Source organism: Trematomus bernacchii, unplaced genomic scaffold, assembly GCF_902827165.1.
Source record: "Trematomus bernacchii unplaced genomic scaffold, fTreBer1.1, whole genome shotgun sequence".
Lineage (NCBI taxonomy): Eukaryota > Metazoa > Chordata > Actinopteri > Perciformes > Nototheniidae > Trematomus > Trematomus bernacchii.
Window position 1 is genome coordinate 13,524,383 of NW_022988043.1, and position 17,108 is coordinate 13,541,490.

At 37.7% G+C, this 17,108-nt stretch overlaps 1 protein-coding gene across 1 annotated transcript; it reads right to left on the reverse strand.

Moving 5' to 3' along the window:
- Positions 1-8,052: 8,052 nt before the first annotated feature.
- LOC117472585 (flavin reductase (NADPH)-like) lies at positions 8,053-16,998 on the reverse strand. Its single transcript, XM_034117870.1, has 5 exons — positions 16,929-16,998; positions 12,860-13,003; positions 11,767-11,968; positions 11,196-11,360; positions 8,053-9,032 (listed from the first exon to the last, which is right to left on the reverse strand). The coding sequence occupies exons 1-5, from the start codon at positions 16,935-16,937 to the stop codon at positions 8,875-8,877; spliced, it is 678 nt and encodes a 225-aa protein (XP_033973761.1). The 5' UTR covers positions 16,938-16,998; the 3' UTR covers positions 8,053-8,874.
- Between the last annotated feature and the right edge of the window lie 110 nt (positions 16,999-17,108).

Consider the following 17,108-nt stretch of genomic DNA (forward strand, 5'->3'; position numbering starts at 1 on the left):
AAATAATATTATATTTTGGTTTAGGTCAAAATATAATATTTGTAAACCTGAAGAGTCAGTGCCAGTGCCTCACCAGCCATGAACCTCACTGCACGTCACTGCAGAAGCTATAGACATCTAAGTTTTTTGTGCCCCACCACTTTTGTACATATAAAAACGCCACTGCCTACCCCACCTTTAACACTTATAGTTTCATGTCTTGTTACATAAGAATAGATCATATTTGTTAAGTGTTATTATGGTAGAATTACTATTCTTGTGGTTGGGGAGAAGGGGGTAAGTTGAGCCAGTGGGTAAGTTGAATCACCCCCTGTAACCAGGCAACGCCTGTTGTAATCACGTGACCAGAAATTATGCAAGCTCCTCCCATTTATCATTGCCTGTGAAAGAGAGATGCTCTGGTAAGTAAACATTTTTACAAAAAAACGTTTTTTGCTTGTCAAAGTAATTTTTTTAGATGTCAGCTATATCGGCTGTCATGTCAAAAAAAATGTATCCAGGTTTAAACACATATATTGTATATGTTGATGTGTTGGCAGCGTATTAAACCATGTGAATCATTAAGCTAAAGATGAATTTTAAAGCTAGGCTATTTTTTCTAAAATGGTGGCTATGGGGTAAAGTGAACCATGGGCCTTGGGGTAAATTGAGCCAGTTTTTCAATGGAGAAATTAATGAAAGTAGGCCAAGTTGATAATAAGAGCTCATTGTAGGCTACATTTAAAGTTGAATTTACCCTGTGTTTGATTGGTAAGATGTATGAAATTGTATCACCATTTGTATGATTACTTTTCCTTTTAACATGTTAAAAAAAAAATCAATCAATTCAATCGAAATTTATATTACAAATATTTGAAAAACAAACTTGTATTTGGTTTGTTATTTATTGTTTAAAGTTACCTTTAAGATTTGTTGTAGGTATGCCCAGGTTTGAACAGGTATGCCCAGGTTTGAACAGTGGTTCAATTTACCCCCCTGACCTGGATCAACTTGACCCTTGACCTGGGGCAAGTTGAGCCACAAGACCACTTTTTTTTAAGAAGTAATATTTTCACTGCCCTTGATCAAATATTAATTATTATCATTGCCATTGATAGGAGACATCCTGAATTATAGGTGTGTGCTTTCATTTTACTATGTGTCATTTCTCCTTGCTTAGAGGACAGCATAACTAAAAAAATGGCTCAACTTACCCCACTCTCCCCTACTACTGCCTTATTAGGCCCATATTGAGCAGAGCATATTAAGACCAAAAGTAAACTCATGTACAACAACTTCCTTACTTGCAATAAATAAGCACTAATTAGAGGGTTATTGAGGAAAAACTCTCAACTAATGGCTTATTACTTGTAGAATATGGTCATGCAGAATAAGGCATTAATAAGTGTTTTATAATGACTAATAAAGAGCCAATATACTGCTAATATGCATGTTAATTAACAACTAGTTGATGGTTAATTTGTGTACCTTAATATAAAGTGTTACCGTATATGTTTATATACATATAGAAAACAATGCTTTCAGTCCAAAACACTTTGTTTATTGTGCGTAGTGTCTTTTTTGGCAATAAATCACACATATTTGAATGTAAGGATTTACACAACATTATATGTGAATATTTTACATAATATTAACCTTTTAAAGTACCGATATATCACCAAAACCCCTAATGTATATACTGTTTATACGTATGTGTGAGTGTGTGTGCTGTAGTACAGCTCCCATACATAATGTGAAAAGAACATCTACAAAAATTCCCTCTACTTCTCAGTCATATCAGTTTGCATTCTTAAAAAACTGGTGTGTTGCTGCGGGAAAGTTTAAGATAAAGTTACAATGGCATTTCTACGAGAAGCAGACCCAGTTTAGCTGGACGTACTGTAATGACAATTTATCTAAACATCTTATCCTCCGGCATTGTTTTAAATATTTAAACTGCATGTACAGGGTTGGGCTGCACATTACCTGACGTCTGACAGAGTGTACTGATGATATCAGTTCATATATCTGGAACATCCACACACTTGATATAGTTTCTTTGAACAGAAAGACGGATCAACTTCCTTCTGTCTGAAAGAAAACAGCATTTACCCCCATCTTACCCGAACAACTGAATGACAACCAAACTTCCACATTTTCAACCAAATTTTAAATGTTCTACCAATCATACTACCTTCCAGTAAATATAAAACAAATATCAATATTAGAAAACTATACTTTTTTGCCCCATGACCAATCCACACAGTTTCCTGCACATTACTCGTCTGAGGCTGATTTAACCATGCATGTTGGAATTGTTAGTAATGGAACTTAAAACAATGAACTAGGTAAAAACACATTATCATCCTGTAAATCAATTGAAACACTGACTTAAAATGCAGCAGCTAACAGTTTAACCAAGCAGGACCAAAAAAGAGACACTAATCTTGAACACCCTGATCAGCTGAAGACACAACGTTTTTATCTTTGGTACAAAACAAACACTTTAACGTCACAGCTTTGGGTGTGGCCCTAAGGGCTACATACTTTTAGAAAATAATGAACAAAAATGTTCTGCCATGTGTGTTTTAGTGTCAGTTTATCAGAGGTCAAATCAGTTGTTGAACTAAATTGTTTACCCAGGAAACTTACACAACTGATATCATTTGAGTTGTAAGGCATGTTAGATTCATGCAATTGCAGAACAAATGATCCTTCATCAGGTTTATTATTGTGTGTTTATTTTACAGAACTGATACAGTACACATTTGGATATAGAGTACTCATGTGAATACACTGTGCAGTATTATCTGTCAGTAACAACACAAAGCTGTCCAAATACAACCCTCTTAAATTAATAAGTTGTTACCACTGATGTTATGTCCAAACACCAAAACTCTTTGATAATAAAGTTATCGATGAAGGTTTAAGATCATATAAAAACAAGCGTATGAAAAAAGACATTCAGACATATTAAGCTATTTAAGGCATAGATATATATTTTACACCATATCTTGAAAGATGAAAGACTGCACATTTGTTAAAGGGCCGGTTCACCCAAATTACAAAACACGAATGTTCTCTTTTAACTCTTTAACTGGGAGATATGAATTTTTAAGATTTCCGATCACTTCGATCCACATCCATGACGTTTTATCACCTTATATTGATGTGAACTTGTGAAAAGAAGCGACAACAATGAATTAGAGTCATGCTTCTTGTAAAACGATGCATTCAAGTCCAATATTCACTCTTTGCTTTGTCTGTTTTTAAGTGCAGAGCAGGTAGCTTACAGTGGTTTTATCAGAGCTATGTCACTGTTTACCACACCCTGCCAGTGACAAAAAACAGAAGGGAAGTGGACTAAAAAACTACATTTTGCTCTGTCGCATTGGAATTGAGGCAAAAGGAAAACAACCTCAACACTTTAAGAAAAATTGGTAGATATAACCAGATATTGGCGAGTAAAAAATATGTGTTGTACTTTGGGTGAACAGACTGTTTTAATCAGGGCAACACTGGCTTCTTATTTTTTATTTGGTAGTGATGGCGACTCCCTTGTTGACCCAGGCGTTGGAGTTGAGTAGAGAGAGCATGAAGCGAGCCACGTCTCCTCTTCCCACTGCGCTGCCTACAGGGAGACCACTGCCGTCGGGCACAAAGTACCCCTCATGGGTCAGAAACTCTTGAGCTGGAGAGACACAAAGATGAAAAAATTGGCATTCAGAGGCATTGCAACAACAGGTTCCTGCAGGAAGTGGAAAAACACAACATGTATCCGGTTAAACGAGATGAAACCCCAAGGTAAGGAATAACTTAAACACTGCACTAAGTAATGAGAGCGCATGCTAAGAGCCTGAACTATGTGATCCTGAGGCAGAAGTTCATCTTTAACGACTAATGCTGCGTTCACACCGGACGCGATGCGATGTTTGGGGGGCGGCGCGATTACATGTAAAGTCAATGCAGAGACGCAGACAGACGCGAATTCGCTCCGATGGCGAGCATGAAGCGGTGGACGCGAATTCCGCGGCGCGATTGAGGCGATTGAAGAGGGCCGCGGCAAACGCCCGAGTTCAATTTTTTCAACTCGAGCGTCATATTCGCGTGACACGATCTCGCGGTAGCCAATCAGCGGTGAGGATCTCAGCCTGCCGTCACTGACGTTCAACCAGAAAACATCAGCCGTTAGCTGTTAGCAGTTAGCACACAGAGCTCACAGCTCCTCATATCTGTTCAGAAACTGGACAAAAGTTAAACAAGTACAAACCACAGACTGTCTGTTCATGGCGAATACAGTCGCTCGTTTATTTATGTCTGTAGGCCGTTGTTATGACTGTGGACGGAGCATATACAACGTTAGCTTAGCCTGAGGCCTGTACTACGAAGCTGGATTTTCGCTTAGCCGGCTAACTTCAGGGAAATCTCGGGCTTTCCGGTCCTACGACGCTGGTTCTCTTTTTAGCAGGCTAGATTTCCATGGTAACTTATGCTGAGCGGCAAACCTGCTCCGGAGCAGGTTAGGTGGCAGGCTAAGAGATCAACTCAGTGAAAGCACTGCCTGCTGACCAATCAGAGCTCCGTGTGCGGAGTTTAAAGCGATCAATTCATATTACAGGATAGAGGAAATACAGAAAAATTGCCGTTGCAGGAAAGACGGCCGGCCAAAATCAACTGACTGTGTGAACGTGAAAATTAATAGAATATCCCCTCCCATCTTCAGAGCAATCTGACTATTATAATATTAGCGTTAAGAAAGCTTACTTAAATATCTGCCATGACATAAGTAACCGGATCAGAGTAACATTAAGTACAGTCCGCGGCACTGTGAGTGCAGACGTCGATGTGTCCCATTATCATTCATATCATATCACATCATAATGTATCATATATTTCCTTATTTGAGTCAGCTTCTTGAGCCGTATCTGGCCGTGCAACACTCACAGTGACGCGTCCTAAAACCAGGAAGTAAGCACAAAAAAGCAATGAGGTTTCTCCTTAGGATTTTAGAAAATAGCTCGAAATAAGATCTGTGGGAAACGTACCTGTTAGATAAATGCACGTTTTGTTCAGCCGGATAACATCCACATGTCTACCCTACTTTTATAATTTTTTTATCATAAATCTATCGATTAGATTTATGATAGACTTTTGAAACTACAAGGAGGACTTTTACAAAAAAGTAATAGAAATGTTTGTCCAGAAGGATAGGCAAATGGACTTCATCTTCAAGTCAAGGTAAGACCGCAATTTTATTGAAAATGGGATCTTACTAAGAGAGAACAATTCAATATTTAAATGATAAAATTACATTTTTTGGGTATCCTTTTGTTGAACTGTCTGTTTAAAATTAATCGAAGCATCAGACAAAAAAAGCTTTTGAAAATAATATTATATTTTGGTTTAGGTCAAAATATAATATTTGTAAACCTGAAGAGTCAGTGCCAGTGCCTCACCAGCCATGAACCTCACTGCACGTCACTGCAGAAGCTATAGACATCTAAGTTTTTTGTGCCCCACCACTTTTGTACATATAAAAACGCCACTGCCTACCCCACCTTTAACACTTATAGTTTCATGTCTTGTTACATAAGAATAGATCATATTTGTTAAGTGTTATTATGGTAGAATTACTATTCTTGTGGTTGGGGAGAAGGGGGTAAGTTGAGCCAGTGGGTAAGTTGAATCACCCCCTGTAACCAGGCAACGCCTGTTGTAATCACGTGACCAGAAATTATGCAAGCTCCTCCCATTTATCATTGCCTGTGAAAGAGAGATGCTCTGGTAAGTAAACATTTTTACAAAAAAACGTTTTTTGCTTGTCAAAGTAATTTTTTTAGATGTCAGCTATATCGGCTGTCATGTCAAAAAAAATGTATCCAGGTTTAAACACATATATTGTATATGTTGATGTGTTGGCAGCGTATTAAACCATGTGAATCATTAAGCTAAAGATGAATTTTAAAGCTAGGCTATTTTTTCTAAAATGGTGGCTATGGGGTAAAGTGAACCATGGGCCTTGGGGTAAATTGAGCCAGTTTTTCAATGGAGAAATTAATGAAAGTAGGCCAAGTTGATAATAAGAGCTCATTGTAGGCTACATTTAAAGTTGAATTTACCCTGTGTTTGATTGGTAAGATGTATGAAATTGTATCACCATTTGTATGATTACTTTTCCTTTTAACATGTTAAAAAAAAAATCAATCAATTCAATCGAAATTTATATTACAAATATTTGAAAAACAAACTTGTATTTGGTTTGTTATTTATTGTTTAAAGTTACCTTTAAGATTTGTTGTAGGTATGCCCAGGTTTGAACAGGTATGCCCAGGTTTGAACAGTGGTTCAATTTACCCCCTGACCTGGATCAACTTGACCCTTGACCTGGGGCAAGTTGAGCCACAAGACCACTTTTTTTTAAGAAGTAATATTTTCACTGCCCTTGATCAAATATTAATTATTATCATTGCCATTGATAGGAGACATCCTGAATTATAGGTGTGTGCTTTCATTTTACTATGTGTCATTTCTCCTTGCTTAGAGGACAGCATAACTAAAAAAATGGCTCAACTTACCCCACTCTCCCCTACTACTGCCTTATTAGGCCCATATTGAGCAGAGCATATTAAGACCAAAAGTAAACTCATGTACAACAACTTCCTTACTTGCAATAAATAAGCACTAATTAGAGGGTTATTGAGGAAAAACTCTCAACTAATGGCTTATTACTTGTAGAATATGGTCATGCAGAATAAGGCATTAATAAGTGTTTTATAATGACTAATAAAGAGCCAATATACTGCTAATATGCATGTTAATTAACAACTAGTTGATGGTTAATTTGTGTACCTTAATATAAAGTGTTACCGTATATGTTTATATACATATAGAAAACAATGCTTTCAGTCCAAAACACTTTGTTTATTGTGCGTAGTGTCTTTTTTGGCAATAAATCACACATATTTGAATGTAAGGATTTACACAACATTATATGTGAATATTTTACATAATATTAACCTTTTAAAGTACCGATATATCACCAAAACCCCTAATGTATATACTGTTTATACGTATGTGTGAGTGTGTGTGCTGTAGTACAGCTCCCATACATAATGTGAAAAGAACATCTACAAAAATTCCCTCTACTTCTCAGTCATATCAGTTTGCATTCTTAAAAAACTGGTGTGTTGCTGCGGGAAAGTTTAAGATAAAGTTACAATGGCATTTCTACGAGAAGCAGACCCAGTTTAGCTGGACGTACTGTAATGACAATTTATCTAAACATCTTATCCTCCGGCATTGTTTTAAATATTTAAACTGCATGTACAGGGTTGGGCTGCACATTACCTGACGTCTGACAGAGTGTACTGATGATATCAGTTCATATATCTGGAACATCCACACACTTGATATAGTTTCTTTGAACAGAAAGACGGATCAACTTCCTTCTGTCTGAAAGAAAACAGCATTTACCCCCATCTTACCCGAACAACTGAATGACAACCAAACTTCCACATTTTCAACCAAATTTTAAATGTTCTACCAATCATACTACCTTCCAGTAAATATAAAACAAATATCAATATTAGAAAACTATACTTTTTTGCCCCATGACCAATCCACACAGTTTCCTGCACATTACTCGTCTGAGGCTGATTTAACCATGCATGTTGGAATTGTTAGTAATGGAACTTAAAACAATGAACTAGGTAAAAAACACATTATCATCCTGTAAATCAATTGAAACACTGACTTAAAATGCAGCAGCTAACAGTTTAACCAAGCAGGACCAAAAAAGAGACACTAATCTTGAACACCCTGATCAGCTGAAGACACAACGTTTTTATCTTTGGTACAAAACAAACACTTTAACGTCACAGCTTTGGGTGTGGCCCTAAGGGCTACATACTTTTAGAAAATAATGAACAAAAATGTTCTGCCATGTGTGTTTTAGTGTCAGTTTATCAGAGGTCAAATCAGTTGTTGAACTAAATTGTTTACCCAGGAAACTTACACAACTGATATCATTTGAGTTGTAAGGCATGTTAGATTCATGCAATTGCAGAACAAATGATCCTTCATCAGGTTTATTATTGTGTGTTTATTTTACAGAACTGATACAGTACACATTTGGATATAGAGTACTCATGTGAATACACTGTGCAGTATTATCTGTCAGTAACAACACAAAGCTGTCCAAATACAACCCTCTTAAATTAATAAGTTGTTACCACTGATGTTATGTCCAAACACCAAAACTCTTTGATAATAAAGTTATCGATGAAGGTTTAAGATCATATAAAAACAAGCGTATGAAAAAAGACATTCAGACATATTAAGCTATTTAAGGCATAGATATATATTTTACACCATATCTTGAAAGATGAAAGACTGCACATTTGTTAAAGGGCCGGTTCACCCAAATTACAAAACACGAATGTTCTCTTTTAACTCTTTAACTGGGAGATATGAATTTTTAAGATTTCCGATCACTTCGATCCACATCCATGACGTTTTATCACCTTATATTGATGTGAACTTGTGAAAAGAAGCGACAACAATGAATTAGAGTCATGCTTCTTGTAAAACGATGCATTCAAGTCCAATATTCACTCTTTGCTTTGTCTGTTTTTAAGTGCAGAGCAGGTAGCTTACAGTGGTTTTATCAGAGCTATGTCACTGTTTACCACACCCTGCCAGTGACAAAAAACAGAAGGGAAGTGGACTAAAAAACTACATTTTGCTCTGTCGCATTGGAATTGAGGCAAAAGGAAAACAACCTCAACACTTTAAGAAAAATTGGTAGATATAACCAGATATTGGTGAGTAAAAAATATGTGTTGTACTTTGGGTGAACAGACTGTTTTAATCAGGGCAACACTGGCTTCTTATTTTTTATTTGGTAGTGATGGCGACTCCCTTGTTGACCCAGGCGTTGGAGTTGAGTAGAGAGAGCATGAAGCGAGCCACGTCTCCTCTTCCCACTGCGCTGCCTACAGGGAGACCACTGCCGTCGGGCACAAAGTACCCCTCATGGGTCAGAAACTCTTGAGCTGGAGAGACACAAAGATGAAAAAATTGGCATTCAGAGGCATTGCAACAACAGGTTCCTGCAGGAAGTGGAAAAACACAACATGTATCCGGTTAAACGAGATGAAACCCCAAGGTAAGGAATAACTTAAACACTGCACTAAGTAATGAGAGCGCATGCTAAGAGCCTGAACTATGTGATCCTGAGGCAGAAGTTCATCTTTAACGACTAATGCTGCGTTCACACCGGACGCGATGCGATGTTTGGGGGCGGCGCGATTACATGTAAAGTCAATGCAGAGACGCAGACAGACGCGAATTCGCTCCGATGGCGAGCATGAAGCGGTGGACGCGAATTCCGCGGCGCGATTGAGGCGATTGAAGAGGGCCGCGGCAAACGCCCGAGTTCAATTTTTTCAACTCGAGCGTCATATTCGCGTGACACGATCTCGCGGTAGCCAATCAGCGGTGAGGATCTCAGCCTGCCGTCACTGACGTTCAACCAGAAAACATCAGCCGTTAGCTGTTAGCAGTTAGCACACAGAGCTCACAGCTCCTCATATCTGTTCAGAAACTGGACAAAAGTTAAACAAGTACAAACCACAGACTGTCTGTTCATGGCGAATACAGTCGCTCGTTTATTTATGTCTGTAGGCCGTTGTTATGACTGTGGACGGAGCATATACAACGTTAGCTTAGCCTGAGGCCTGTACTACGAAGCTGGATTTTCGCTTAGCCGGCTAACTTCAGGGAAATCTCGGGCTTTCCGGTCCTACGACGCTGGTTCTCTTTTTAGCAGGCTAGATTTCCATGGTAACTTATGCTGAGCGGCAAACCTGCTCCGGAGCAGGTTAGGTGGCAGGCTAAGAGATCAACTCAGTGAAAGCACTGCCTGCTGACCAATCAGAGCTCCGTGTGCGGAGTTTAAAGCGATCAATTCATATTACAGGATAGAGGAAATACAGAAAAATTGCCGTTGCAGGAAAGACGGCCGGCCAAAATCAACTGACTGTGTGAACGTGAAAATTAATAGAATATCCCCTCCCATCTTCAGAGCAATCTGACTATTATAATATTAGCGTTAAGAAAGCTTACTTAAATATCTGCCATGACATAAGTAACCGGATCAGAGTAACATTAAGTACAGTCCGCGGCACTGTGAGTGCAGACGTCGATGTGTCCCATTATCATTCATATCATATCACATCATAATGTATCATATATTTCCTTATTTGAGTCAGCTTCTTGAGCCGTATCTGGCCGTGCAACACTCACAGTGTCACATACTGTATGCAGAAGTATTATTTTAAGCAACACATTAAGTTGACGAAACACTCGAGTCAAATTCTCCTAATTAAAGTCAGATCCACTCGTGTCTTGGACGGGGCAGTGATTTCATAAACCTGTTAATGTACGCATTCAAACACTTTTTCTTTTACCAGCTGTATTCACCTTGCAGGTGCAGCTATGTGGCTTTTATCCTGGATAAAGTGTTTAAGTCATGGATGTTTAAAGTTTAACTTCTTCATATTTGACTAATATTAAAGTTCACTTTTCATTCAGGAAGTATGACGCTGCGCTGTCAGTACGCTTGTCCGTGTTTGAGATTGGTCGAATGCTCCAAATACCACCCCTTTCATGTGAACGCGCACCTAACTAGATAGGACACGGCTGGCTTGAGCGATCCACTTGATAACCAGCGTCGTAGTACAGTTTAGCCAGAGCGCGTATGTTTTGGATTGGGCCAACCGGCTAACTCAAACATATCCAGGTTAGGTTGAACCAGCTTCGTAGTACAGGCCTCTGGTCGACCCGATCTTCATTCAGAAAACAAGCATTTTAAAAGGTTTCTTGCCTGCCGTCTTGTCTGCAGACTTGTCAAGCATTAATTCATGGTTTTTCCTAACCGGTATCAGTATGTTGTTACTACGGCATCATTTAGAAACGTGTATTACAATTAAATCATGGTAAAATATGTTCATTGTGTTGTAGTTGTAGCTCCTGAGCCAGCGCGTCTTGTTTGAATGACGCGAGTAAACACAGCTGACAGCCGCGGTGAAACTCGAGCGTTTAGAGCGATGCGATAAGAGCGATTAGAGCGAAGCGAATATTCGCATCGCATCCGGTGTGAACGCAGCATTAGTCTATAGGTGTGTCTCTTTGGTCTACTGCCTGTTTGCTTTTACCTGAAGCCTGCAGGTTCTTCAGACCAGGCGGGCGAACCACTGTCCAGCTGATGTCCTCGGTCTTGTGCAGTAACTTCTCCATCTCATGCATGTTGGTGAGGACGCTGCGGATCATCGGCAGCAGGAGGAATCGAATCAGAAAAGGTGACTGCGCTGCAGAGTTAGCTAACATCAACAAGAAAAACAAAACTGTGAAATTATCCTCTTACATTCTACAAATAATGTCAACGGAACAAAACCTTGTATTTAAGCTCTGTTCTTCCAATGAAAATCAACAGAAATGTAAAACCAATATACAAAATATAAAGAGGCAGTGGCCATGCTAGGATCTCTCTGAGTTTCTTTCTTGAAGTTGTATCCAAATCTGAACAAAATAATAAACAGAATCATTTTATCTATGAAGGCTTGATTGAAATCCACACTTTAACACTTGATATCTGAAGGTAATTTGAGAATGATAAACAGAAATAGATTACAGTTTATCAAAACAAAACCACTCCTAGGACATTGATACGATGGACTTTTTTCATTATTTAATCTTACAATGCATCATTACGTGTGCTGCACTTACGCTCTGTGTACCAGGAGGTCATGGTGATGATCTTGTTGACCCGGGCCTCTCGCATGGCGCTAATCATGCTGGTCATGGACCGGGTGTAGCCCGAAACCCCCGAGAAGAAGGAGGCCGGGAAGCCGAGGCAGGACATGACCACATCCTGTCCTTTGAAGTGAGTCTTCAGACTGTCTGCTGAGAAAATATCAGCCTCCACCACCTAGAAGCAGGGAAACACAAATAATGACTGAGGTGAATTTTACTTTTTTCAATCCTGCTGATGGATTTATTTGATGCTTTATCTTGTATCATGTCCGTTTTGTCCATCTTTATTCACTTTTTGTATTCTCTTTTAGCTTGGGTGTGGCACTGTACAGTAACTGTTTGCAAAAATCTTATAAAATAGAAGAATAAAAAGCATTTGTTGGGGAATATTTGGATGGTGGATAACAGGGTCAACAGTGTAGATCATTAAAGTGTTTTTAATAGGCAAGGCAAGTTTATTTATATAGCACCTTTCAACACAGGGCAATTCAAAGTGCTTTACAAAAATGAAAGACATTAAGAAAATGGCATTTGAAAATAGTCATTAAAAAGCAAAGATAATAAAATAAACATTAAAAGAAAAAATACATGAATACAAATTACAGTGCCGTTTAAGATATGAATAGTTCAATTAAAAGCAGCGGCAAAAAGAAAAGTCTTCAGCCTGGATTTAAAAGTAGTAAGACAAGTAATAGACAATAACACAGTTCTTTGGCTCAGAAGAATTACATGTGTCAGCCAATACTCAATATTTCAATAGCTAATATTAAGTAAACTGTTATTATTTGGGCTATTAATGGGATTTGTTCAGAGTAATGCAAAATAAAATAACACTGGGTTTTTTATCTTGGCAGTGCTCCACCTTCCTGTGTGCACAGTACCACACCCACATGTAAAAGTTGTTTTGGCTTATGTTAAGGAACATAAGCAGCACATGTTTTACCTCATACAACCCTCCTTTGGACATGATAAAACATTTATCATTTATTTTGTGACTGAACTTTGAGCCCAAGATGCACGGAGCAGCAGCACAACATAACGACTACCACCCATTGGTTCCACATACCTTGAGGTTGTCATGATGCACGGTGAGTTTGGCGGGGTTCCTGACGATGGCGGTTACGGTGTGGCCCTGCTGCAGCGCCTGGTTGACCAGATACTGTCCGGTCTGTCCCGTGGCTCCCAGCACGGCGATCTTCATCCTCACACTCTGACACACACACAGCTCAGTCAGGGCGGAAGCTTATCAATACACGACGCGTGACCAATGCTCTGACCTCTCCCTGTTTCACAAGTGTACAGAAATGATTTCTATGGTGCAATAAAGAAGCTCTCTCTTCGGAAGTTCGGTTTGTCATCTGATCAAGGTTCATGGTCCTTTATTGTCAAACTAACATAGCTACAGAGTAATTATGTCGTTGAAAATCTTAGGTCACAGGCTTCTCCAACAATGCAACACAATAATACAGATAAGCAGACAATATTAAAACAATATTAAAATATGTTATGTTAAAAGTAATACAAAAAAGAAAAAAAAAAAATTTTAAAGTGAAAGAAAAAGTGGAATAGTGCAATAAGAGTCTATATACAAGTTATTGGAATGATATATTAGATAATAGATAAATAATTACTAAGTAGCAGATGAATGTTATGAAATTGTTTCAGCAGTTCAGTTGTAAAACTTAGTTTTAAATATTAATACATCTATAATAATGCGTTTTAAGCTGTCCAGCCTTCATTTAAGTCCAACTAATTATTATAAAATAAATATATAAAACACAAAAATAGCAAAACCTCACACTTGCTAGCCTGGAAATAGAACATATTGAACCTGTTTTGTTTAATAAATAATTGAAACAATTATTAGATTGCCTACATTTTTGCAGGGAATTTAACATTGGATTGCAAATTGCTATCAATCGTATATGTCTTATGGGACTTTACACAACATTAAAACAAAAATTCATTACAACTTGTTTTTAAGCTGTCACAGCTGAGTAACAGGAACATTTAAAATGGAGGTCAAATATGGACACACAGTGTGTCTTTGTTGAATCTGAACAGATTATCCTTTCTGCAGCAGTGGAGGATGACGAGTTTGTGAGTCAGATGCTCTCTGAAGATTATAATAAACTGAATTCATCTCAAATTATGTTGGTTAGGCAACCATTTTGAGAATGTATTTCCTGGAAGTAGTAGCGGCTATGTTTAAGTTTATTATCGTCAACTTGGAGCCACATGCTGCACTGTGACATCAGCTGAGTTAAATAAAATGGATGGGCTATAATTTTATTGATTCATTTTCTATAAAAATGTAAAACCCTTGTTATGGGACTGACTTTTTTCTCAATTGAAAAAGCCAACATCCTTAATCCTGAGATACAGAGATAAAGATAAAATGTATCAAATATTGTATGTATTATCCATTCGTTATTGATTCAAATTTGAATTAAAAAAATAGAATAAAGTATATTTTAGGGAAGTTTTTATACTTTTTAAATAAATAATGTTACATTTCTCCACTAACATATCTAAACCCAAATACATCATTGGTTTTTTTCAGCACAATGCCACGTTTTTATGGTTTTAACTTGAATTGTAAAAGTCATCAGATAACTTGATCTTGAGTTTTGCAAGAAGCAAGCTAAGCTTTTTAAAGTGGAACTGCTTTTATAAATTGTACCCACCACTCACCTCCCTTTAAAAATATCCTGAAGGATAAACATTGAAATAATGTTAATTGAGAGAAGCTGAGTAAAATCAGAATACTGGCGCCATTGGCGCCTGCGCAGTGTGCTGTACATTATAATCAGTGGCGACTGGTCATTAGGGGCAGGTGGGGCACAGCCCCACCTAGTGTCAGCAGAAAGTATTACAAATAATGATTACAAAAATGCAAAAAAAAAAAAATATATATATATAAAATATATTTTAAGATCATGTTTAATCATCTGATTCGTCTGTACATTGCTGTTTTAGTATGTGTTCTTCTAATTAGTGTGTCTACAGTCACAGTGTGTGCCTATTGAGCTGTTTAGAGCCATGTGGGACAAAACCTGATTATGCCCCTCCCTCTCGCTGTGAAGTCAACGGTGACTGTAAAAACTACACTGCGCATGCTCAGAGTATTTTGTAATGAAATGTGTGTGGCAAAAAAATAATGACCAGAGGGGCATGGAGCTACCATCCCCACCATACGTCATCTCAAATCATTCAGAGCTGATTGGCTGTAAGTACGTGTGCCGCGAAAAGTGTGGTGTGTGAAGAGGAGACGAGAGAGCTGCAGTGACGCGTCCTAAAACCAGGAAGTAAGCTGCGCATGGCTTCCCTCGACAAAAAAGCAATGAGATTTCTCCATAGGATTTTAGAAAATAGCTGGAAATAAGATCTGTGGGAAACGTACCTGTTAGATAAATGCACGTTTTGATCAGCCGGATAACATCCACATGTCTACCCTACTTTTATAATTTTTTTATCATAAATCTATGGATTAGATTTATGATAGACTTTTGAAACTACAAGAACATAAGGAGGACTTTTACAAAAAAGTTATAGACATTTTTGTCCAGAAGGATAGGCAAATGGACTTCATCTTCAAGTCAAGGTAAGACCGCAATTTGATTGAAAATGGGATCTTACTAAGAGAGAACAATTCAATATTTAAATGATAAAATTACATTTTTTGGGTATCCTTTTGTTGAACTGTCTGTTTAAAATTAATCGAAGCATCAGACAAAAAAAGCTTTTGAAAATAATATTATATTTTGGTTTAGGTCAAAATATAATATTTGTAAACCTGAAGAGTCAGTGCCAGTGCCTCACCAGCCATGAACCTCACTGCACGTCACTGCAGAAGCTTATATATAGACATCTACGTTTTTTGTGCCCCACCACTTTTGTACATATAAAAACGCCACTGATTATAATATATTTGTAATATCTGTAATACAAGCGCAGCTGTTATGTAGAATAGAGGATCACATCTGTCTTATTGTGCCCCCTCCTGATCACAGGCCAGTACAACAAAACCTCAATTTATGACATGTTAAACAAGAGGGCTGCCTTAAAAAGGGCTTCAACAAACAATTACCTTCATTATGGATTATTGTGCCAATTATTTTATTGATCATTGTTTTATGTTATAATAATATAATGTAATGAAATAATGAAGTAATCTCTAAATGTAACTAAATTGTCAATAATATTATTAATACAAACTTAAATCTTTAAACTACTAGTTCTTAGTAATTCTGATTTTGAGTGCTAAAAGCTCTTTAAAACAAACACTAGTACAACTACTACTAACCACAAATAAATAGAACATATTTGATGATGTTGTTATGGACACAAACTTTTATAAATAGTCTCCTGGACGTATTCTGACAGATAAGTATTATAGTAAACCTTGCGTGACCTTCAATCTAACCAAGCTTAAAAGGTCACTTTATTTCAACTACAACCTGTTACTTTTACCCTTTCCTTGCACTGTAAACCCACCAGTTCGTGGAACAAGAGAGGAAACACTGCAGCTTTGTTGTCTATCTGAGGGACGTCCTTTTCCTGTCATGCTGAATCTGTGCTTGAATAATTATAGCTCCAGGTGACACTTACACACGGAAGTATCATGTAATAAAAGGAAACGTTTGATACAGTTATTATAAAAACAACCTTATGCATGCATCATTTGGCTTTCAAATCATTCTGAAAAAAAATCTATTATTCTTTATATTTCCCAATTCTGCCGTAGGCCTGAGTAAATTCAGTGTCAATCCTCAAAACCTCTGACATTTTAAAATGTAGACCAGGTATATTGATAAGTAAGTATTGCAAAAATAAATGAACTTTCTATGAATACAAGGCAAGGACTGTTAAATATATAAAGACTGTTGAACACGATAGCATTAGTTTGAAGTACCGAACAACCACATTGAACCTCACATGAACCCATAACAGAACCTGTGTTTGTGAGCGACTCAAACACACCTCCTTATGTCATGCAACACGCGGAGCAACACACGTTTCTCCTACATTTCTCTTAAACCTGACAATTCGCTATTAATTGATGTCAATATAAAACACAGGACAGCTTGCTTTTAGCTTTTTAAAAGGTTTCTAGCCAACATTAGCTAACTCACCTCCGCCATACGTTTGCAGTGCTGCGGGATGCGTTCAAGAGCCGCTGCGTTCAGGTATGTTTGTAAAGCAACGTTATGAGTTTTATATATTAAATAAGAACATGTCAATTGATGTTGGTCATAAACAGGATGATGTTACATGACCCTTTCAAGTTAATCTCGTAGTGAAACTGCATCCCA

What these genes read in the sequence shown, in the direction of transcription:
- LOC117472585 (XM_034117870.1), bottom strand. An exon ending in TGCATCATGACAACCTCAAG is followed by an intron (nt 11,969 to 12,859) that starts GTATGTGGAACC and finishes CCCTGCTTCTAG; the next exon opens with GTGGTGGAGGCTGATATTTT. An exon ending in GACCTCCTGGTACACAGAGC is followed by an intron (nt 11,361 to 11,766) that starts GTAAGTGCAGCA and finishes TGTTGATGTTAG; the next exon opens with CTAACTCTGCAGCGCAGTCA.